Source organism: Antedon mediterranea, chromosome 8 (genome assembly GCF_964355755.1).
Source record: "Antedon mediterranea chromosome 8, ecAntMedi1.1, whole genome shotgun sequence".
NCBI classification, from domain to species: domain Eukaryota; kingdom Metazoa; phylum Echinodermata; class Crinoidea; order Comatulida; family Antedonidae; genus Antedon; species Antedon mediterranea.
In genome coordinates, this window is record NC_092677.1 from 19,342,781 (window position 1) to 19,368,275 (window position 25,495).

At 33.6% G+C, this 25,495-nt stretch overlaps 1 protein-coding gene across 2 annotated transcripts in view; it reads right to left on the minus strand.

Annotated features, from left to right (window-relative positions):
* Nucleotides 1-21,936, minus strand: part of LOC140057290 (engulfment and cell motility protein 2-like) — a 58,009-nt gene extending 36,073 nt beyond the window's left edge. The window contains exons 1-7 of one of the 2 annotated variants that reach the window (XM_072102880.1): nucleotides 21,919-21,936; nucleotides 5,523-5,665; nucleotides 4,152-4,313; nucleotides 1,243-1,412; nucleotides 542-641; nucleotides 274-446; nucleotides 64-126 (exon numbers count right to left, since the gene is read on the minus strand). In XM_072102880.1, the coding sequence (XP_071958981.1) occupies nucleotides 64-126; nucleotides 274-446; nucleotides 542-641; nucleotides 1,243-1,412; nucleotides 4,152-4,313; nucleotides 5,523-5,636 (782 nt within the window). In that variant the 5' untranslated portion in view covers nucleotides 5,637-5,665; nucleotides 21,919-21,936. Of the gene's footprint in view, nucleotides 1-63; nucleotides 127-273; nucleotides 447-541; nucleotides 642-1,242; nucleotides 1,413-4,151; nucleotides 4,314-5,522; nucleotides 5,666-9,595; nucleotides 9,780-21,918 lie in introns of those variants that run through there. The other variant, XM_072102879.1, reaches the window with a different exon arrangement.
* Between the last annotated feature and the right edge of the window lie 3,559 nt (nucleotides 21,937-25,495).

The window sequence follows — 25,495 nt, forward strand, 5'->3', positions numbered from 1 at the left end:
AGTAGGTATGTGTGAAGAAAGAAAATTTTAGAGAAACACCTTATTTCTAGTACTTCAACTTACTTTAAGTGAGGTATAATATCCTTAAATGTGATCTCATCTGCAACCGTTGAATACAAATCTGGGCTATAAACAAAAACAATATGAAAGTAAAAACTAATAATATAGATATTATAGATATAATTACCATAGTGATATGGGTATATTCCAACCCTATGTGTTATCTTAAATTATTATTTGTGATATAGCTAATGCCAATTGTACTGTACATACCAGTTATTTACAATAGCTTCCAGTAATGATAATGATTTGTGTGTAATAACATCATTGATAACCTTCTTAGCAATGGCAGCATCCTCTGCATTCTTTATCACCACAGGGTCCATAGATTTAGGAGCAAGGCTACTTTCTTTAGGATCTGGACTCTCTTTAGCACAGTTGGCAACCTAAAAAAAGTTAGATGGTGGTGGATGCAAATAAATATGAAAAAGTAGTGGGAACTTCACAGTAATCGCAGTACAAGAAGCTTAGAAATACTTACTCTTTTAACAAAGACAGCAGTGAGCAAATCCCAGGAGACAATGCTATGGTCCATTAGCTCCAAGAATGCAGACAATGCACATCCTAGACTCTCACCCCGTCTAATGGTCAAAACCAAAATGAGGAGTATGTGAGTTATAAGCCTGTATATTCATAATATATTTACTACTTTGTTGATTTTTTTATTGAGATTGAGAACACCAGCAGACAAGTTGCAAAAAGGTAAAATTTAGGTTCATAATCTAGTTTATGAATTTTTCAATACGGTTCTGAGGGGTACGTAAAATAAAAATGTTACGGATACAAATAATGAATGTCCATAAGTTGGATCATGATGGTGAGTTGAAAGGTTGACTGTGTTAAATATAATATCCAATGAATGAACCATTCTCTCCATTGATTGATTTCAAACATGGATCAGTTCAACCTTGCATGGCAGAAAATGTTTACAAAAAGGTGAACATACATTAGATATCAATTTTCCGTTCAAAGAAATATAGAACCAGTTTGAATATTGGTATGGTACTCTTGGCATAAAACCAGGTTCAGATAATTTTTTTTAATTGTCAATGCGGCAAAATTATTTTCTATTGTTTATTTATTCTCAGCTTTAATGATTTCAAACTCATCAACTCAATGCTAGTTTGTTTTTACAAACTATTCTCCGTGCCTAGTGAAGCTACTAAATGAATCAAGACATACTCTTCTCCTCCTTCTACAAGTCCAAGAAGGAGACCACTGCCCTTCTTTGCTATGAATTCTGTGGCAAAGGCTACATCACTTGAGGCTATTGTAAGCTTTTTTAATGCCTGATGTCGCTCCTCCTGGTCTGAAGACCGCAATGTGTTGAAAAGATCCAACGCAGCCTTGTGCTGTAAATATACAACTTGGTTATGACTCAAAAGAAATTTCAAAATATTTATACCTAATATTTTAAAATGTTTATCAAAGAAAACTCAACAATAAAACTTTGATTTTGTAAAAACAAAAACAAAGGTTTGTTTTTCACTTATTAAACAATGCATGAATTGATTATAACTAGATGACCCAATTTGTGTTTTGTATGTAACCAGGGAGATGTAACATTAGGGTTGAGGGATGGGAAAGCGGATAGGTGCAAAGAGGAACAATTTTTAAATATATTCTTTATCCACTCAGTAACGAAATATTTGTTTCATGTTTTATAGGCCAATAAATAATATACCTCTAAATACAGTAAAACATTTGCGATTTAATACTTTGTTAAAACTGTCACTGTCATAATCGATTGAAATATTAAAGTCACGATACACCACTACGACGTTTATATTTTTGGTAATTATTAATTAATACAAACGTTGAGAAGGAACTGTCAGTATAAAGTTTATTTGTATATAATAATGTGTTTATATATCTAACAGTAGAGCCTATCCACAATCTCAGTAATAAGTTTATTTGTATATATTTTTATATTACATCTAACAGTACGAACATTCACAGTAAGAAATGTTCGATTCAAATGAGGACCAAAAATAGTTAATAGGTATTTACAGTGTTGTTCAAGTTTATTCTCAAAGGGCCCATATTTACCTACCGTATGTGTTAAACCAAGGGCTCATAAATTTACCTACTTGTGTTAAACCAAACTCTGGCAGACTGAGAGATTGGGATGTTCCATTCATCGCAATCAATACATTTGTATAATCGTATATTAAATCTATCAAAATCGTATTTTTTAAAGAAAATCGGCCTGTCTTCAACATTATGATGCTGTACTCTAGCTGTTCAACCGGTTTTCAGCTATTAAAAACAATTATCGTAGGAGGAGATAGGAAAATGCAAAGCCTCCTAGCATTTTTGTGGCGGGTATTTTTCAAGATGGACATCCATTAGACAGTGTATACCACGATCGGAAAACACCCCTATTTGGGGAAAATCGTTGAACCTAAATTCGTTTTAATCGTCAATAACTAATTATCTAACTCAATTTAATTAGTAAACAGGGTTACATCAGGTGGTTAAAATCAGTACCAAAAGTACGAACCAACTTTATATACCATCGAGTAAACATTCTAGAAGTAACGCGCGATTTACCGAATTTTGCCCTTACATAAATTTATATATAGATGGACCGATATTAATGTTTTCTACAGTATTCTCTTGATTCAATACCTAGATTTGTTGGGTTTATCAAAAATATCGGGAAAGAGTTGACTTGGAATATCAGAAAAGTTAGGTCTGAAAATACAGTAAATTTTAAAGGTGATGCGACATAAAGTGTTATCATTGCTGACTGTGTTTTTATGCAAGCCTTTTGAAAAGTTCATGTACAGGCCTACTTGTATTCTGCAAAACCCAAGGTCAGGTTTAGTAGATTGCACTGTAGCTCATCAGACAACTGAACAAGGCTGTAGATAACCATAACGAGAACATTAAAGCAATATTTCACCCGTGTTTGAAATGATGGATGACTGTGGCGGGGTAAATGTGTATATGTTTATTTTACCACCTAGGAAGTTGTTCAGGATCGTGATTGTGATAGATACGGATGGGGATATCTCGGAGACTAGGCGAAAGGGACTGCTCATAAATGTTATACCCTTTATTGTTATTATTACTAATAATAGTTCAAGTTAAACAAAAAAAAGATTGTGAATTTTAAAAACTATTAATTAACTGTGTATGCACCACATACCATATGCATAAAAATTACAAAAGCTATAGCCAGTGGAGCAGTAGCCTTCAACAATGAAGTTTTCTCCTAACAGGAAGAAGAAGAAGAGGCTATGAATATGGATTTGAGGATGACCGCAGTAAATTTGCAACGGTACACCTCTGAATTATTTGTGGTACCTGCCTCAGTTATAGCCTGGTCTATAATAAAACAATTATTTGTTTACATTGAATGTAAAAGCTAGTAATGCAATGGGGTGCTGTCATCTGAAATTGCTGAATTATTGACCCAGGTAACACATATTCCCATGCTAACATTTCCCATTCAACCAGACAGCAAAAAACTAAAGACCTCACAGGAGCATGGTTATTCATTGAAAATTGAAAATACCTTGTCGAAAATTGCTAACTTTGTGGCTTTCCCCATATTCTTTTCTAAACTACTGCTTCATACTACTGTTCTTTTGAAAATATCGAGGTATATCAGAACAATACCGTCATAAACGAAGACCCCAATAGAATTTCATGTTTGGGATTTTTCTGCCGAGTCAGATGGCATAAAGGCCACTTGCGCTACAATATAGTGGATTTCTCCCAATGTACTAACCCAGCCTTCCGTAAACTTTTGATTTTGCGGCCTAAAATCCAGTTCCTGGGGCCAAGCCACGGCCAACCACCCAGCTGGACAAAAGTAATGAAGCTACAGTAAAAGAAGAGATACTTCAGCCCCACCATGATTGGGGCTGAGGGATGAGCATTTTAGGTATATGGACAGGTCCCCGGAAAAGGCATTGAATATTTGTTTTTTGAGTGTAAAAATTGCACTGGTGATCCACCGAAAAAAATAAGCATTGTCCAGGGTTTTCCCTTTACAACGCACACGACATGTGTCATGAATGTTTCACTGAACACATGTTTTCTATTTAGATCTTGATTAATAATTAACACATTAAACTTACTGGGGAATCTGTGAGTTTCAGAATTGTTCCCTTTTTCAGTTCATGCCTGTTTTTCTCTGTAACATAGATGAATGCATCTTGGTATTGTAAGCTGTACTCTGCATGGTTGGATAGTGACCAGTCTTCACATAGTCTCATGATTATGTTCCTCAAAGGTTTGTCCTATATAGAAAAATTTAAAAATATTAATGAAATATCGATGTACAGTACAGTACAGTGTTGACCAGCATTAATGTTAATTATTAATTATTATAATTAATTTTAAAGCCTTCTTCCTTCTGCCTTATTATAATGTACAGTTACTATCATTATCCACGTTATACTGCAGCCTAGAGTAATCTTTGCTAACTAAGACTTTGAGAAGCTAAAGCCTAAATGACCTATCACTTGAACTATCAATTATTATAGATTTATCATACACTCTTTCAATGAGGTAAATCGTGTGCTACACTCACGCTAAGGTCAAAATTGCTTTAGCAAAACTGGTGAAAGGTCGCAGATTTTTCTTCGCCAAATTGGAAATTCTTTAGCAAATTTATAAAAACTATGAAAATGGCCAAATTGTTAAATACATATTAAATGTGTACGTTGTTGTGTAGTGTTGTTTTTATCTTCTTTTCATTAAAAATTTGTGATTAAAACATCAATAAAATATGACTGTAAGAACGTTAGGCCTAGTATCTACTATATTGTAGGCTCACGATAACCAGTCACCACGACTGAGTCGCATGTGTGTTCATGTTTATTGTCAATCAATATAAAATAATGAATACATTTTTTGTTTGTGTGTTTTATTTGCTTCTTTTCCATCTTCTTAGTCACAAAAACATTACAACATAACACATTACAATCGCACAAGGAATGTCCACCGCATGTTATTTGCGAAAACCAGTATTCATGCGCAGTTTGTTTGTTTGTAATGATAATTACTGCTCATGATGAAAGTATAGCGATTCTGAAAAGAAACTCTCGTTAGCCGAGCGTGTACAGTTACAGATAACGCAGTACAGTAATATGTAGTGCTCCGTTTTAAATTTACTTGATCATTGACACGGAAAAATGTGTGTAATGTCACGCAATGTTATTTCTGGGTCAGTTGTCGGCGGCTATGTTGCGAGTTACAGAAAATTTTATTTAGCGCCAGGCCAAGACAAACAAATTTCTTTTACGTCAGTTTTGCTAAGGATATCATTTTTTTTCCTGCGAGTTGTCAACTCCAATCGCAAAGACGCAAATGGCTAGCGTGACCGTAGGTGTGGTAATCAATGCGGGAGGGCTGGAGGATAGGGACAGTGCTATTGGTGTACAAGCATAATTGTGCATGTTTGTTGCAAGGTCTGCAAGCAAATCAAAGTGTTTATACTACTGTACCTGTTCAAAAACAACTAATTGAGCATTCTGCCCCTTCATTGTGACCGCAAGTCTCACTGTATTATCATCAAGAACGCGTCCTCTGTAATCCGTACCCGTCATTATTACAGCCATGATTACTGATTTTCTGACAGGCTATGTGACTGAAATATAAAAAAAAACAATGCATAGGATTAGTACTGATTTAACATTTCTTATCAATCGTGGTCAAGTTAATTCTTTTCTATTACAGTAGGTGTTTTCTTTGGTGTTTATTTCTCTATCATGCCAACCTAAAAAAAAATGTTCCAGTGGGAATTTTATTCCTGTTGAAGATCATCATTGGAAAAAAAATTACACGCACCTAAAGCCTTGTCTACACCATCAAACTTTATGTGAAAAAAAAATTTGATGTGCACATATATGGACATGATGATGTCATATCACTACCATATTTAAGGATATCACTACCATATTTGGGCACAGCACACTTTTTTTGTCAAACTAGTGTGATAGTCTAGACAGAGCTTAAGAAATTACCATGTGTTCTTTTTTCAGGAAGAGGCGATCGGCGAGGAGAGCCAATCTGAACGAACAACGATCATTGGAAAAACAATTCCGTTCCGTGTACATGCACCCTCTGGTAAGAAATTACCATGTGCGTTCCTCCATTGTGTAGTCCATTATGTGGAAAGAGGGGTGTACACTTTAAGTACCAAAGATAAACATGCGCCACTTACATCAATAATCCAGCTATCATCGGAAATTTCATATTTTTTAGGGGGATGATGCCCTTATTTTCAATGCAAAACACATAATGTTTTATATGTATTTGCTGTAATATTGATTTAGAGACGTAGTTTTCTCAGATTTTTCAAAACAAATATTATTATGTGAATTTACCAAGGCCGGCATTGTAATGACCTTGATTATGCAAAACATATTTTTTTAAATCTTCTTTTGTACAGGAACCATTCCTAGAGAGAATGTAAATCTTAAATTTAGTTAACACGTATCTTTACACTACAGTATATTCTTCGGCATAGTCTTATTTCAAACTTTCTGAAGATAGTCCGTGACTTTTAGTGACTAAAAGAGTGTTGGGCTACTAAAGATTTTATTTTTTTTACCTCAGTCCAAACCACGGTGAGGCTGAAGTACTGTAATAAAATCTTTTCCACCAAGTCCATCAATCCCAAAACACAGTCTAGTAATTCCAAACTCAGGTTATTTGTTCGTATTCAGTTGTTTAATTTTCAGATAAACTGTGGACACGTACAATATAGTTTTAATAATAATTTAGTCTCCTATCAATTCAATTCTTTAAAACCGATTAAAACATGGTCGGTGCAAGTGCTTTTTAAGTCAAAGTTACCATGTAGTAATTTGTATAGATTTTGCTCATCCATGGTCTAGAGTAGCACCAAAACAAATGTAAGCAAAATTAAATGTAACTAATTAAAATTGTGATATCTAGAATGGTTTGAGAATTAGCTAGCACAATGCAACACTGCATGAAAAATATGTTATACTGTATAAAACATTTTGATTATGGATTGTTAACAATTGCTTCTCTGGTCAAATAAGGGTGGTGCTTTTGAAAATAACTTTACTAACTAAACAGTATGCATGGGTCTCACCACTTATACTTGGCGAAAAACATTTTGGAAATGATGTCCTATAGCATTGTTTTGTAATTTTCTTTGATTTAGAAAAAAGGCAAAATAAATGAAAAATGAAATAAAAAGCATTAGGTGTTGGTGTCACAAGATTAGTTGTTCTAGAGGGATAGTTGACTTAGAGCCTGTTCACACGTGTGGTGTATGCCTTGCGTAGCCTACGCCTTGCGTGTGAACTTGGCAGTGCCATTATTAGCGCAACTCACTACGCCACAACCGTGGCGTTATTAACGACAGCTACATACCCCATCTTAACTAATGCCACGGACCTAACTCCAGCGATGCTTGAATTATTTTGACCTTATTTCAAGATATTTACCATTTAATTCTTGTTTTTTACTGTATGTATTGCGAATTTTATTGCTGATAATATATAAACAAGCTATTCAGCTGCTCTTTGATCTAAAAGCGCATGAATTGTTTAGGGTGAAATAAAGTAAAAATGGCCAAAAGCAGGGCTTTTTTCAGGAAAGAATTGATTTAGAAATCAAGCCCTGACTATATTTAAAAAAATGGTAAAAAAAAAAACAAAAGATGGTCATTGAGACAGTGTAAAATCTAAAAAGGAACCATAAACGATAATTGGACCTCTATGTTATAACTCAAAATAATCGCAAAATAAGCCCTCTATGTTTAATTTTTCGCCGAATTGAGTATGGCTTTCCTGTACTAATTCAACCATAAAATACAAATAAACATGGGCTATTTTCCTTCAAATAGGCAAGTTAATTTGAAAATAAAAAATTTCTGAATATTTTTTATGGATGCGTGAGAAAAAGCTACATATGCATGAGACATTAAAAAGTTGCCACTCATACGCGAGACTCGCACATTATCAGTGAGAGTTGGCAGGTGTACCCTTAGGAGATAGTTGTCCTAGGGGAGGGGGGGGGGTGATTGTCTGGGGTAGGCTAGTTGTCCAGGGGAAGGCTAGTTGTCCAGGAGAAGGCTAGTTGTCCAGGAGAAGGCTAGTTGTCCAGGGGAATGCTAGTTGTCCAGGGGAAGGCTAGTTGTCCAGGGGAAGGCTAGTTGTCCAGGGAAAGGCTACAGTAGTTGTCCTAGGGTGGTAATTGTCCAGAGGGTAGTTTTCCGGATACGTTGAGGTACGACGATGGCCTATAGCCTAAGTCACGTTAATTTTTTTTAAAGCCACACATAGCAATTTAAAAAACACACAGCAATTTGAAAATAAAACATCATGGCAAATTAAAAATAAAACACCACAGCTATTACTTGTTTACTTGATTCCCAGGATTATCCTGGGTATAGAAGCCAAGCATACAGTGATTGGCATATGACCGGTTGGGCCGCCGACAAGTTGAGCCGCCGGTAATTTCTATGAAACGCCCAGCGCGTCTTTTACGACATTTCGCGTAGTGATTAGAGCGGTGTCCTAGTACAAGTTCATGGTCTTTATGTGTATTGTGTCATGAAAATAAATAATATATAATTACATACTACAATGTTGGTTTGAACCACCATAAACAACACAGCAAAGGAAAGTAATCTTTCAAGGTAAAAATGCCGTGCACTCTATATTTGTCTCGCGTGGACGTGTAGGCCTACCCAAAAGACTAATAGAGTATTGATATTTTTAAAATGATGTTAAATAATTAATATCTTTTATTTACTATCTTTTAATATCATATTTTATTGAATTTTACAATTTTAATACACAAAATATTTTCCTAAAAAACGGTGATTTTATGTAATTATTTAACCTGAGGGGGAAACATGTTTACGTCATTTTTGGCTAAAAACGATCATTTTCGGTGATGTTTTAGGTCTTTTATTTTGGAATCTACAAGTACAAGTCAGATTTTCATATTATAGTTCTTTAAAGTGTAATATTTAATACTATACTAAAAAGTGTGATATATAAACTTCGTTATCCCTAATGAAAATAGAACTTCTATTAAATAAAAAACGAGCACCGGCGAAAGTTAGCATTTGGCGTTTCATAGAAAATAACGTGATTTAGGCCCCTCGATGAAAATAATGTTTTAACATACGGCGCAAATTTTAGTGGGTGGTCAGCCCAACGTTTCAAAATATGAGCAGTACTAACTAAATAGAAAGTAATGGTAGGCCTAGGCCCTACGACAAAATATAGGCTTAGGCCCTAGGGCCTAGCTAGGCCTAGGCTAAGTTAACATCAAAATCTAAAATCGATGTTGCTCCCCTGGCTGGGTGACCTTTCCCCTTTTTTGTGGTCAACCAATTGTTTGCAGATCACTTCCTAGCTAGCGTGCTTAGGCTAGGCCAGGCCTATGCCTAATATTATCAGTTAGGCCTAGGCCTAGGCTATAAATAGATTAATTTTCGAATAATAACTAGGCCTAGGCCTAGGTAGACCCTAGCCTAGGCCTCCTATACTAGGCCTAGCCTAGGCTAGGAATAGCCTACCACACTCACTTATTTTTAGGATGTAATGTTGAAACTGAAAGGTGTGTTTCTCACTCTCTTCTTACCCTGCGGCCTATTGTTTTTTCATCATAACAAAGATATTTTAAATTTGGATTAGGCTAGGCTCAAAATAATATTAATTTATGATATTTCTTTTTGATAGCCTAGAGATCGTGCTGCAGACTGTCTGCCATATAGCGCCTCATTAGAATAATTGAGGTAGGTATATTCAGAGCGTCATTTCGACGACGATCGAGCATTCTCTACTTATACGGAGCGCCATTTATGCCTTTATTTACTTACGAAATAGAAATAGTACTTCGGTAGCTGCTCCAGTGGACCAAATTTAGCACTAGTGGAGCGCAGTGATATAAAATAGAGTGAGGAGCACAGTGATATAAAATAGAAATAAGTCACTGAATTTTAATATCTTTTCGTATGTTAATACACTGTGCTCAAGTGGACCCAATTTGGAGCCAGGGGAGCACAGTGATATAAAATAGAAATAAGTCACTACATTTTAATATCTTTTCGTATGTTAATAAACTGTGCTCAAGTGGACACAATTTGGAGCCAGGGGAGCACAGTGATATAAAATAGAAATAAGTCACTGAATTTTAATATCTTTTCGTATGTTAATACACTGTGCTCAAGTGGACCCAATTTGGAGCCAGGGGAGCACAGTGATATAAAATAGAAATAAGTCACTGAATGTTAATATCTTTTCGTATGTTAATACACCGGCTCAAGAAGTGGACCCAATTTGGAGCCAGTGGAGAACGGTGATAAAAAATAGAAATAAGTCACTGAATTTTAATATGTTTTCGTATGTTAATACACTGTGCATGCTCAAGTGGACCCAATTTGGAGCCAGTGGAGCACAGTGATATACATAGAAATAAGTCACTAAATTTTAATATCTTTTCGTATGTTAATAAACTGTGCTCAAGTGGACACAATTTGGAGCCAGGGGAGCACAGTGATATAAAATAGAATAAGTCACTGAATTTTAATATCTTTTTGTATGTTAATACACTGTGCTCAAGTGGACCCAATTTGGAGCCAGTGGAGCACAGTGATATAAAATAGAAAAAAGTCACTGAATTTTAATATCTTTTCGTATGTTAATACACTGTGCTCAAGTGGACCCAATTTGGCGCCAGGATTGCACAGTGATATAAAATAGAAATAAGTCATTGAATGTTAATATATTTTCGTATGTTAATACACTGTGCTCAAGTGGACCTAATTTGGCGCCAGTGGAGCACAGTGATATAAAATGGAAAAACTCACTGAATTGTAATATCTTTTCGTATTTAATATACACTATGCTCAAGTGGACCCGATTTGTAGCCAGGGGAGCACTGTGATATAAAATAGAAATAAGTCACTGAATTTTAATATCTTTTCGTATGTTAATACACTGTGCTTACGTGAACCCAATTTGGCGCCCGCGCCAGTGAGCACAGTAATATAAAATAGAAAAAAGTCACTAAATTGTAATATCTTTTCGTATGTTAATACACTGTGCTCAAGTGGACCCAATTTGGCACCAATGGGAGCACAGGGAAATAGTCACATTCAAAAACATCGAGAAAAAATACTTCTGGAATTTAAAAATATTTCAAACTTGGTATAATGTTCAATATCGGTTACTCCATCCGTAAACCAAAAGAAAAAATAGTTTCAAGCCACATCAGTGATTTTAATAAATTGCGTTCGCTTAAGATAATACTTATGAAAAAACATACAATTCCGACACATATTATGTTAAACTCTAATAATGATTTTGACAACAACAAAAAACGGTTAGGAATTCGATTTTTTCCCTGTAAATTGAGCAACTTAAATTAAAAATATACCAAGAAATATATATTGAAATCAAGGAGTATTTTTTTTTTTACAAAAGAAATGTTCGTATGTTAATACACTGTGCTCCAGTGGATCTAATTTGGCGCCAGTGGAACAAAGGGAAATAGTCACAAACAAAAACAGAGATATTAAATAATTAATTGTGTAAACAGCATTTGCCAACCGAAATGTTTGGTCTAGTGGTAAAGGCTTTAACCTATTACGCTGGAGCCCTCGGTTCGAGGTCTTTCAAGAACATGTTTTTTTTAAATAGTTGAGAGAGATTATTTAGAGGGTTAGGTAGCCTAATAATAATAATAATTTATTGGAAACTTCACTTTTACAAGAGTGGCACACTTTGATGATAAAGGTGCGTCCATCAATAATAACATACAAGAATAAATAAAATTATTAACTTAAAAATAAATCAAAATGAATGAATGAAATACAAAACATAACTCTAATAATAAAATACTTTAAATCAAAATAAATAAATAAAAGAAACTTTAGAGGAATAAAAATAAATAAAAATGTTTAGATACACACAAAATAAATAATAAAATTAATTTCATGGTATGAATCAGAATAAGGAGTATAACGGTGTGTGTAATACTCAACACTAAGGCATAATAAAATAAAATAAAAAGACAAAGATTACGAAACAGAAATCAAAATGACACACAAAAGTTGAAAAGCAGTTCAAAACACAACAGCATTGACGTTATAAGTTTAAAAGAGCACAACGTTTCTTCCATAAAGATTTAGCCAATGATTTACAGAATTTGTCGATTAAAGATTTTTTATTATCAAATAAATCATGGTCATTGCCTAGAATAAGAAGGGTTTGTTGAATAAATCTAAATTCTGAAAATAGTCAAAGAGATAAAAAAGATTACATTCCAAAAGTTTTTGTTGGAATTTAGCAATTTGGTTTTTTCTCTCTTCTTCTAGAGTGGTACATGTTAGGAGAAAGTGCATAATGGTTTCTTCTTCATTTCTGTTGCACAATTTACAACAACCATTAGCATTAGGGTCATTTGACCATTTAGATGTTTTTCTTTCAAGGGGAAGGGTGTTTGATCGCAGCTTAAATTTTAACGATGCTCCTTCAAAGTCAATTTTATCAAGCAGATACTGTTCAAGTTTTGGTTCATTTTTTATATACCGGTACATATAATGTTCAATTGACGTTTTACATTTACCGTCTTCAACCCAATGCGAGAGAGCTAGATTTTTCATAATTATTTTTGTATTGGAAGCCCAGTTGGCATCAAAGTTATCATTACCATTTCGAATATCAGAAAAAATATCATATGTACCACAATTATCAATGATATTTCGAACACACAATGGAATTTTAAATGATAGATCATTAAAGTTCTCTGTCAATTTAACTAGTGTTTTCAGTAATATCCTAGACCAACGTTCATCTTCCATCTTTAAAATTCTTTCCATATAATTAATTCTATTTACATTTTGAGTATGTGAGATTTTTGACCACCCAAGTTCCCCATAAAGAGTAGCACAAGGGGTATTCCGAGAGGCCTTAAGGATAAACCTTGCCATTTGTAATTGTAGTCTTTCAAATTATTCTTTCACAATCACTTTTGCTACCAATCCAAATAGTACTACCATAATTTATTGATGGGAGTGCAATTGTTCGCGAGAGGATATCACCATAATATACTCTATTAAAATTGTTTAAATTACCAATTATGGCTTTTATATAGCCTATGAGTCGGTTACATTTTTGTATAATATATTCTACATGGCTATGGTCATTTGCACCTCTTGATATCATTACACCTAGATATTTATACGTTTAACACTCAGTTATCGACTGGTCTCCTAATTTCCATCATAACTTTTGTTTATCTATTTTCTTACCTACAACAAGTACATTTGATTTAGTTGAGTTAAATTGCATTTTCCAATCAATGGCAAATTTTGCAGTTAGCTGTAACATGTGAGTCATTTGTTGCTCATTTTCAGCTAATAGCACAATATCATCTGCCCAGAAAAGGGCTCCTTGCCATATGTTATTAATATGAACTCCTATATCATTTAATTTTAGAATTTTTGTGAGCTCGTTGATAAATATACAAAACAGAATAGGAGATAGCACACATCCCTGTCTAACTCCTTGTTCAATTGAAAATTCATTAGTTACAGTATCCCCAAATTTTACTTTCCCTTTGACATTTGCATACATGTTATCAATAATTCTCCACAGACGCCCTCTTATTCCTATATTCCATATGGCTTTCATGAGCCCATCTCTCCAAACGGAATCAAATGCCTTTCGGAAGTCCAGGAAAGCTAGATAGGTGTTTTTTCCCTCTTTTTTTCTTAAAGCAGTTATACTTTTGATTACAAAAATATGGTCCTCACACCTATGATCTTTCCTGAAACCACCCTGGACTTCCGTCAGTGCATTATCACTTTCCAAATAGTTTGATACATTCATAGCAAATTTTGATACACAAGATGTAAGAGAGATTCCACGATAATTGTTCAAATCTCTCTTATCACCATGTTTAAAGATTGGAATAATTAAACTTAAATTCCAGTCTTCTGGTGGGTGTTCAAAAAGGATGATTCTATTAAATAAATCTAACAGAGATTTTACCATAATATGACCACCATTTTGTAAAAGTTCATTAGTAATGTTATCTTCACCTGGAGATTTACAATTTTTTGCAATACTTAATACATATTTTATACTTTCAATATCAATAGAAATATCACATAGAGGATCTGTAGCCTCATCATCATCTCTGAACAAGTTGTTTCTAATGTTTTGTATACAGTTCTCAGTCATGTATACATTATTATTGAATGTATTATTTTTAGAATTACTTAGTGATCCCCAATAGTTTCTTAATGTTTCGGCCTTTTCTTCAACGCTAGTAACAACTTGTTCAGACCCTGGAACCTTAAAACAATCAGTACTTTGTTTGTTAAACTTTGACCCTCTAATTGTTTGCCAGAATTCCTTACAATTTTTACCTCCTTTGTTTGCAATAACAATTGATTTATCTACCCTCATTTCTAATATCTTTTGTTTTATCAAAGTCTTAGCAAACAACCGCTTTTGTTGGTAATTCTGCCAAAGGAAGTCACATGTTGCAGCATCTTTGTCTTTTCTTTTAACATAATTTCTATGAATTTGTGTTGCTTTCTTTCTATTCTCAATTGCATTTGCAACTTCCTTATCAAACCATGGTTTAGATTTTCCCCCAACACATTTTTTACCAATGCCTTCTTCTGCGCATTTAATTACAATAGACTTCCAGGAATTCCATAAGTCATTAACATTATCAAACCTATTTGCATCCCACTCTTTAAAATCCCTTTCTAAATAGGCATTATATTCACTAAAATCTTCATCAAACTTAATGTTCCATATATATTTCTTACTACACCTATTATCTTTGTTTTTCGAGTTATTTATATTTAATTTAAGTAGTAACATATTATGGTCACTACCCAAGCTAAGTTGTCCTAATTCGTCTATCTTCATTTTGGAAATAGTATTATCATTAAACATGTTTTTTGAAGACAAAATATAATCAATGGTACAGTACTTCGTTGTTTGCCTCTACACCATGTGATTTCGCCTTCACAGAAAATAGTTTTGTTGAGAATTAATAAGTTTGAATTACTACTAAACTCAATTAATCTATTACCATTCGTATTGACTATTGGGTCGCCACCCATTACAGAACTACCTATTCTAGCATTAAAATCGCCTAAGATTAAAATATTAGGCTCTTCTTTTCCTTCATGCATGTTTTAGGTTTAGTATAATTATTTAGGAAGTAGATCAGCTATCTTGCAATTCTTTATAATAGAAAATAATTAAGGTAATGAATTATTCATGATTTCTGCCTTATCTGACGAGTAAAGAAAATTTCGCGTACGTGACGGGCAAAGAATATCTTTGGTACGGGCGGCTAGTAAGTATAGTCTACATCGCCAGTAAAAATACGATATAATTATATAATAATATGATGACGTACTAAGTAGTCTGGGCATGCGTAGAAGATGTCTTGGAATTGGAGTAGCCCACTATCAGGTCTTGCACTTTGGTAACACCATATAGAGATATTATGGTAGCCTACAGGTAATACTGACTGGTCCTGGAGGAGACTTTTAAGTCTATTAATTTACGCAGGATTTTATTTGGGTGGGTGGGGATTAATATATTTTGGACAATTTTCATAATATTGAGTACTTTGCAAACGAAGCGTGGAAGCCCTGGCCGTTAGTAAGAGCAAGTTGGTTAATTTCAATCGGTCTACCGGGCACATAATAGTCTGGGTTCCAGACGGAGTTTTGTCTTAATATTAGTAAAAAGATAAATATTTCGTCACATAGTACGTATACTACTTGATTTTGGATATATTTTCAGACAAAAATCGAAAAAAAAAACAAATAAATTTTTTTTTAAAGGCAATGAATACAGACTTGGGGCAAGTCTAGGCACATGAATATGGCTTCTAAGTTTCTTCTACGTTTAAAAATGTTAGGACCTAAAAATGGTTTGATTTGATTTATTCAATATCGGCTCATTACAATTACAACAGAATACATAAAAATACAAAATGAAACAAAAAGCCAGGATTGTCCAAAGCGAACCCAATCACTGTTTAAAAACTTTCCTTCTAACAGAAATAAAATATAATATAAATATAATATAGGCAAAATGACGGTTTAAAAAATGAATTAAAATAAAAATAGCAAAATAAAGGGGAAAAAATGGTTAAATAAATTAAAATCTAAGACAAAAAAACAAAAAACAAAAAAACAAAAAAAAACAGCAGGGACCAGGAAAAATGAAAAAGAAGAGAGGCAAGGAGAGGAGAAATCAGGAATGGAAATAGTGTTGGCGAAGACTAGTCACAAATTCTCGAAACCACCTGCCAAGGAGAGCAAGGTCTCTTAAATCTGAGGGAAGACCATTCCAAAGTTTACAGAATCTAGGAAAGAGTGAAGATTGAAAACAGACAGTTCGAGCAAAGGGTGGCCTGAATAGAAGATCAAATTTGTGACGAGAAATAGGAGAAAAAAAGGAAGAAACATCGAGATCAATAATAGTGTATAAACATTTGACAACAAAGATAATAGTTTGGAAATCAATCCGAGAAGTCAAAGAAGGAAGATGAAGGAGAGCTAATCTTTCGGGGTAAGTAGGACGTTTAAAAAGTGTTTACCCGGAAAAGATTATCTTGTAAAAATGCGTTGAGGTTTTTCAAGGAGAGTAAGATGGGAAGCCAAATGTGGAAACCACACGTCAGAAGCACCATATTCCAGAATCGGACGACACAAGGATTTGTAAAGTAGAAGAAGAGAATGAGAGTCATTGGTTTCAACAGTACGACGGATAAATCCTAAAGTCCTGGGGGCAGAAGAGTGCAACAGTTAAAATGTGGTCGTGCCAAGAAAGGGTACTATTAAGGGTAATGCCAGGATATTTATGGCTGTTAGTTAGAGACAGAGGGATATCATTAACAGTGTAAGGGTAGAGAGTGGGTAGAGAACGTGCATAACTAATACATTTATTGATGTTAAGTGACATTTTATTTACGTTGGACCAAGAAAGAATATTGTCAAGATCAGATTGTAGGATAAGGGAATCAGAGTTAGATTGAACATTCCTGAAGACTACACTGTCATCAGCATATTGGAGAATATTAGATTGAAGAGTAGAGGGAAGATCCGAAACAAAAATATTAAGTAACAGAGGGCCTAGTAGAGATCCCCAGATGTAACTTGGGCCCAATTGGAGGAAGAACCATTAAAAAGCACTCTCTGTGACCGACCAATTAAGTAAGTAAGAGGAAATCAAATTAAGTGTAGTGCCACAGAAACCATAGTTGTGAAGTTTTTGAACTGAGAAATCTTATCAAAGGCCTTGGACCAATCCAGAAATATAACATCGGTTAGGAGAATTAGGTTTATCAAGATTAGAAGCTAGGTGATGATAAAGTTGAGAGACTTGAGTAATAGTTGATCGTCTTGGCACGAAACCATGTTGGGCTTTAGGAATAAGACAAAGATTAGTTAAGTGAGTGTTAATATGGGTAGAAAGAAATCCTTCTAATAGTTTACAAGGAATAGAGCAAATAGAAATAGGTCGATAGTTTTTAAGTGTTGCACGATTACCTGATTTGAAAACTGGTACTACATCAGCCCTTTTCCAAATAAGTGGAACTTGACCAAGAGAAAGTGACAGATTATAAATGTTAGAGAGATATGAAGTGATAACAGGACCAGCTAATTTAAGAAGTGAAGGAGAAATATTGTCTGGTCCAGGAGATTTATGTACGTTTAACTTAGAAATGGCTTCGGAGACATTAAGGGCAGAGACAGAAAAATCAGTAATAGGTGAGAAGCCGATATGTGAAGAGCAGGGGGAGATATGGGAGTGTCAAAAGCTTCACTGATGGGAGAAAAGTTTTCTTTGAAGGAAAGGTTGAAGTGATTAGAAACTAAGGTAGGATCAGATGATAGGTTACCATTGATTAGAAAACTAGAGGAGTTTAAAGATTTACGTTTACTCTTAACAAAGGACCAACAGCGCTTTGGGTTAATAGAAGATGAGTCTTTTGCCAATTTCTGGATGTATGAGTAGTAATCAGTATTGCATTGATACTTTACATTGTTACGAATCCGTTGATATTTCTCCCAGACGAGAGGACTATTAGATCTTTTAGCTTTTTGATAAGTTGAATAGTATCAGGAGTAATCCAAGGAGAATTTTTCTTACGAGATCTAGACTTGTTGACAGCAGGAACAATATCCTTTACTGCAGCAAACAGAAAGTCTTTAAAGTTTTCCCATGTACTATTTATATCATTTGGATCGTAGCCAAGATTCCAAGGAATGTTGGATAGCGTAGTGTGAAAGTCAAGGACATCAACTTTTGACCATTGATAAAAAGTACGATACAGAGTGTTGGAAGAGAGAGAGAGAGAAAAGAGAATGGAGTCATGGTCACAGTTGTTTAGGCTGGGACCAGATAAAATATCTGAAATAGAAAGTGGGTTATTAGTGAACAGAAGATCAAGGATATTTCCAGACTTAGAATGAGCAGAAAATATACGAGTAGGAAAGTTAACAAGTTGATGAAAGTCAACAATGATAACTACAGAGTCTAGAGAATGAGGTAAGGGAGAGTCAGGTTGAAGAGGGAAGTTGAAATCGCCAAGTAGACAGATATTCCAGTATTGGAAGGAGAGATTGAAGATTAAAGACAAGGAGTCATCCAGAAGATGTAGAAAAGATACTTGAAGGTGGTCTATATACACATCCTATTAACATATGTTACCAATAGGTAAACATATTTTAGTCCATACTATCTCGAGACCCTCAATTTAAAATTCATATTTTCTAACAACTTTAAGATTAGAATTAGTAGCAATTAAAACACCACCCCCTGGCTATTACGGTCTTTTCTGAAAATATTGTATCCGGATAAAATCTCGCAGTCAGTTATAGTATCGTCAAGCCAGGATTCAGAAATACATAAAATGGTAAACAATATTAAACAAAATGAAATAAAATAAGTTATTCTTTGATGACATTCTATATCGACGTTTTTTGATTGAAAAAGTGAATTTAAAATATCGTAATAACTATCCCGCTATGTTTCGGGTTTTGGAATAGATAGGCCGCCTACACACGTGGTGTGAATTCATATGATTCACCATCTTCTTGCCCATCAGCTCGGTCTATCTTAGTCTTACTGATCCAGAGACTTACATTTTTAACAGCTGCTTTTCTTTTACGTTCATTTTGTTCTTTTCGACCCATAATGATAATAATTGTAATAAATGACCATTGATGATTAGCCTACGGGCATACAACTCGTAAACAGGCTGACTATGGCACGCGGTACAATATTGTTCACTTTATTTTTTGTGGTACTGTCGTACTGTGGTTGGAAAATTACTGAATGACGTACTATTATTATTATTATTACTATTTATGGTATAGGGCTTGGTTATAATTGATACGGCTTCGTAATTTTTTCATAAACATAACAGATACGTTAACAACGCAAGCTAAGGGTTGACCCCTGATTAGGGTTTAGGGCCCGAAGGTGTTCCCTTAAGTTAGGGATTACTTTATCTAAAAACTCAGTTGCAATCAATTTTCTCTAAAACTTTATTTTTTTTAGATTTATGTGAAGAAATGACGAATGACGTAATTGATGAATGACAAAGAAGAATTTAACAGCCTGAAATGTGAACACTGTGGAGATAAATTTGAGTTAACAGAATTGAAGGTACATTCAGGAATACACGTACATTTCAAAGAGATGTGGAAAATCTTGAGGATTTTCTGCTGAATGGCCAGATTTTGAAATTGAAGAACGTTTTTTTTTTTTGACAATAATGAACAACAAATCGGAACATTATCAACAATTAAGAAAACTGAGAATTTGAGAAACACTGCCGAAGAAACAAAGTTCGTATGAATCTGAACATTGTGGGAAACTAATTTAAAAAATGTCTCAAAAAGAAACATTTAATCTCATACAAGAACTAACCGATTATTGTATTAGTGATGTTGAGATTTACGTAAATGTTGTTTAACTTTTATAGCCATTATTATTTAAACAAGTTAGGCCTACGGTGCTCAGCGATGATGTCTATAAACACGTGACACATTTCCCAATGGTTTGATTATTATTGCCTCCGCATGCAATCACGTTTTTGTTAGAAATGTCCTAAAACCAGAAACGATAGCGACATTTCTGCCATCATCAAACTATTGATATTCATTCTTTTGCAAGCATGGAGTGGTTATCGTATGAATCAAAACAAACCATGCACGAAACGGAGGTGAAACACAATTTGGTAATTTCTATTTGAAAACATTGAATTAAATTGAATCAATTTGATTATGTTGAAATTTTGGAACATGAATGGAAGTAAATTATGAGTTCGTTAACTCCTCTTTATCGACAGGAAATCCTTCGTAATATTTTTGCTTAATTTAATGTATAAAACCGCCCAAACATTTTGTTACATCATGCATTACCATACAGGACCAATGGTAAACTTGTGTTTTCACTATTCCGCACATGTGTAGAAAACTAATGTGTCAAGAAGAAAGACGAGAGATGAGATATAACCTATCAAAAGTCTTGTAATCCTCTAACCAGTATATTACCACATAAAAAAAAAAAACCCTTCAGGGTAGCCTGATTGGTGTATCTGTGACGATGACAAGCAGAAATACATCAATCAAGAAAATGAGGAAATAAAATTAAATCATTAAATTAATGTATTAATTAAAACAGATGAAACTGAATATAACGCTGGATTAAGATCTTTAGCTATTACACTTTAGGTTAACTTGTTTAGGAAAGTTTGGTCAGATAGAAAATCAAGCTAAAACCACAATAACTAGTGATGCAAATGAAGTGTACGACCTTCTATCCACCCCTGAAGTTATTAATTATAAATGATGTTACCCTAATTAATGCCAACTTGGTAGAAATTAAGTATGAATAATAATAAAAATAACAAAACGTCACAGTAAATAAGAAAGTAAACGTAGATATTGCCGCTAGTGTTCAACTGCTATTGCTCGGTTGACGATCGTGTTCTCTACTACGATACCGATTCTTGTGTCTTCGTTTCTAACACTACTAACCATGGTGAATGGCAACCACCAATCGGAGATTATCTCGGTGAACTAACAAATGAAATTAATCAGAAAGATGGCCAGTTTTATTACATGTTTTGTGTCCGGAGATCCAAAAAATTAGGTATACAAATTAGTTTCGGGTAAAAAAAAGTTAAATGACAAAAATGCTCAATAAATGCATTTTATTAGTTCCATTGGACCAAATAAAATACCTACATCTGATTCAAACCGTAGGCCAACCCGAAAATTGAATTCAAGAAAAATAGTTAATGAATCATCCACTAAAGATTATTTATAGATTAGGGTTATAGGATTGACGATTGTTTTATGATTATTTAACGTAGTTAAAGACTGTAATATTTCCATCGCTATAAGAATTCTAATTTTGTTCTGTAGTTTTAGTAATTCGTTTAAGTTTTTAAATAGGCCTACTATTTGTGTAATATTCTTGTAAATAAGAGAATTTATTTATTTTTTGTAGCGATTTTGTAAATATTATCATAGCCTAATATTTTTGTAACATTTATTTATACTTTTTGTAACTAGTATACGGAAATTAAATATTATTTGTTTATAAATAAATTGTGATTGTATATTTCATCTTTATTCAGTGTGTCGATTAACTTCAAAAACAGAAACTTAGGCTTACGTACGTAAACATTTTGTCATGCAATCGTTACATAGAAATAATTTCGCTACATAAAAAACATTTGTCAAGAATCTTTTTACCTACAATTTATTGTGTCAAATCGCTACATAAAAATAATTTGTCAAGAATCTTTTTACATAAAATTAATTCAAAAATTAAATTCACTTACATTTTCTAGAGATGTGTCATCTCTTCTAGCAATATGCCCGCGGTATGAATGAATGTTTATAATTGAGATTATTTTGTTTAGCAAATTACTCTTGGATTTCAAATTCAAATTCAAATATTCTTTATTCATCCTCGACCTCAATCATGAAAATATACAACAACAATATATGAGAACATAAAAAAGATGAAAAGGAAACACATAAAAACTCAAAAGAGCTTGATTAGTTGTGTCCCCCTATGTCCCTAACTAGCCTAAAAAACTAAAACATAAATAATAAAAAAAGCTAAATCCTGCAACAAGTATTATTTTTAAAATTATTTGTAAAATGATAATAAATGTTCTTTAAACAATGATTTAAATATATATATTGATTTGGTACTTTGTAGTTCGTAATTCAAGTCATTCCACAATTTGGGTCCCACACATGACACAGTAAAACTAGTAGAAGTACGATTACGTTTTCTGAGTCTCATTTTGTCTTTAGATCTTGTATTATAATTATGGTAAGAACCATTTTTAATAAAGAGCGATGAAAAACGCACGTCCTGATTAGTAGTAACATTATACATGAAAAGCCCTATTTGGTACTTATTGATATCCGCAATTTTAAGAAGTTTAAATTTATAGAAACATTCAGTCATTGAATCATTAAACTTTGACCATGTTATAGCTCGTAATGCCCTTTTCTGGAGTTTAAATAACTCATCTAAAATAACTTGGAAATGTGCTACACCATATTATGTTGCAATAATTTAATACTGGTTCAATGAGTGATTTGTATATTGTCCAGAGAGCATAGGTTGGTAAAAAATGTCTTACTTTATATAGTATGCCTACATATCGAGATATTTTCCTAGCTGTAACATTGATGTGGTTCTTATATGTGAGAAATTCATCAATATGTACTCCAAGGAATTTAGTCGATTTAACTCTATCTATTCTTTTATTGTTGACATAAATATTGACATTCTCTAAATTACTTGGATTTCGCTGATTGCGGAAAATTATGTAATTAGTTTTTTTAACGTTGATTGATAGTTTATTGCACATGAACCAATCCGAAACATTTTTTAGTTCACCATTAACTAGTTCTATGAGCGTATCCAAGTTTTCGTGAGATGCAGATATGTTTGTGTCGTCAGCAAATAAAACAAAAGATAACGAGTTTGAGCAATTAAATACATCGTTAATGTACAAAATAAAAAGTAGAGGCCGCAGAATTGAACTCTGTGGTACACCGCAATTTATATCCATCAGACACGAACTTGTGTTATCAATAGACGTAAATTGTTTCCTTCCATTAATATAGTTTCTAAACCATTTAAGGGCCGTGCCTCTTATGCCATAGTGTTCCAATTTTTTAAGAAGTATATCATGGTTGATGGTGTCAAACGCTTTTGACAAATCAATAAATATTCCGATGGTATTTTTTTTCTTATCAAGCGCATCGGTTATTCGTTCAATCAGATCTATAACGGCCATAAAAGTAGAACTGTTTTTTCTGAAACCATATTGTGCATTATTAAGGATGTTAAACTTTGTGATATAATTATTTACTCTAATTTGAACAATTTTTTCAAGAATTTTTGAAGCGGTAGGCAGAATAGAGATCGGCCTATAATTACTGACGTCACTTTTATTGCCAGATTTAAAAATTGGAACTACTCTAGCTACTTTCATACTATCAGGGACCATGCCTGTCTCAAGAGAGAGGTTAAAGATATGTACAAGAGGAGATGCCACAGCAGCAATAATATGTTTTAGAATGCGATTACTTAAGTTATCAACACCTTCTGAATTTGAATTTTTGATTTGACTAACTATTTCAATGACCTCTTCTTCATTCGTAGGATTGAAAAATATGGATTGGGATTGACTCTCTTTCATATATTGTTTAAAGTCAGAATTGTTTACATTTGGTATTTTGTTTGCTAATTCATTTCCAATGTTGGAGAAGAAGTCATTAAAAGCGTCAGACATACCTTTTGGATCACATACCAAAGTTTTATTACTATGGTTAATTACCTCATTTGGCTTAACACTCGATTTTTTTCTATTTAGAACTTCATTTAAAACTTTCCATGTTTGCTTTGAATCGTGTCGAGCTGCATCCAGTTTTTTGGAATAATATTGTTTTTTCCGAATTCTAATTAAATGAGTTAATTTATTTTTGTACTTTTTATATATATTTTTTAATAATTGTGTTGGGTTTTTAAGGTATTTTTTATAAAGTTTATTTTTCTTTTTTATTGAAATCAAAATTCCTGTTGTGATCCATGGTTTTTTCTTTGTATTACCATTTGGCTTATTACTAGTAGTAGGTAGGCATATGGCATTGTTGCTCTTTCCATGCCCAACTATGCCCAACGTGGCGTGTGACATTCTTCACCAACACCCGATACCCCAAATGCATTGATCTCTTTTTGCAGATTAAGTCTTGGTCTCTTTTTGCAGCTTGAATCCAGTCCATAATATCCATATTCTGGGCTCCTACAAACGAAAACATAATCAGATGAACAGAATTAATATTATTAAACAAAGAAATAGGCATAAACTCTTTGAATCTACTCTAAACAAAATACTAGTATCCAGTTGAATTGACGGTATTGGCGCCTCTTATGATGGCAAAATATAACAAGTACACGACACGTGGTTGGAGGAGTTGGGGGAGAGAGAGATAGTGCAAGAGCATTAGGGTTTGACCCGGAAATTTCTGGTAACAAGCTAATTTGTTCAGGAAAGGTCCAGAACTATGATTGGAACATCAAACTAAAAGTCCTGAAAAATCCTCCTTGTGCTCTCCGAGAAATCCAAGATGGCGTCCAAAATGGCTGCCATTTTAAATAGTCAATAAGTTTGTAACCGCTTGTCGTGGAGTATTGATTTTGATGTCAAATAGGTCACGATATATACATTCCTAATTGCTCTAACAGAAAATTTTGTAAAAAATGGTCGCTACTGCATTTTCTGGCATTTGACCTTTGACCTGGCCTTATCATATCTCGGTAATGGCTTATCATAGAGAATTGGGATTAGGCCCAACATGCATATTTTTATTTGGTGTAATGAAATATTTTATCCCAAAATGACCGGAAGTGAGGTTATTGACCTCTTATTGACCTATTCATATATCTTTTACCGTATCTCAAGAAATATTTATCGTATAGCGTTACTTTTTGTGTCAAATTGTTTGGAACAATACATTTCTATTTATTCTAATACAAAAGTTTGCCCTAAAATGCTCGGAAGTAAGTTAAATTATTGAAAATTTAAAAAATCAAAGAGCTGCATAGGCAAAGTATATGAATACTGTAGATAAAATCAAAATCAAAGTTTTAACTTTAAAAAATGTTTTGGGCATAGCACGTCATCAGGTAAAGTGAATTGTTACAAAAAGAAAATATCAATCAAATCAATAACTTACAAAGAATAACTGTCAGTGGCTAATCACAGTTGGTTAATTAAACAAAAAATGTGGTTATTCCACAACAAACGTTACATTTTATTGGGTAGTTAAAGAGTGTTTTGTTGTTTACAACAATAACCTTGAGGGTAAATATTTTACTGTTAGGGTAAA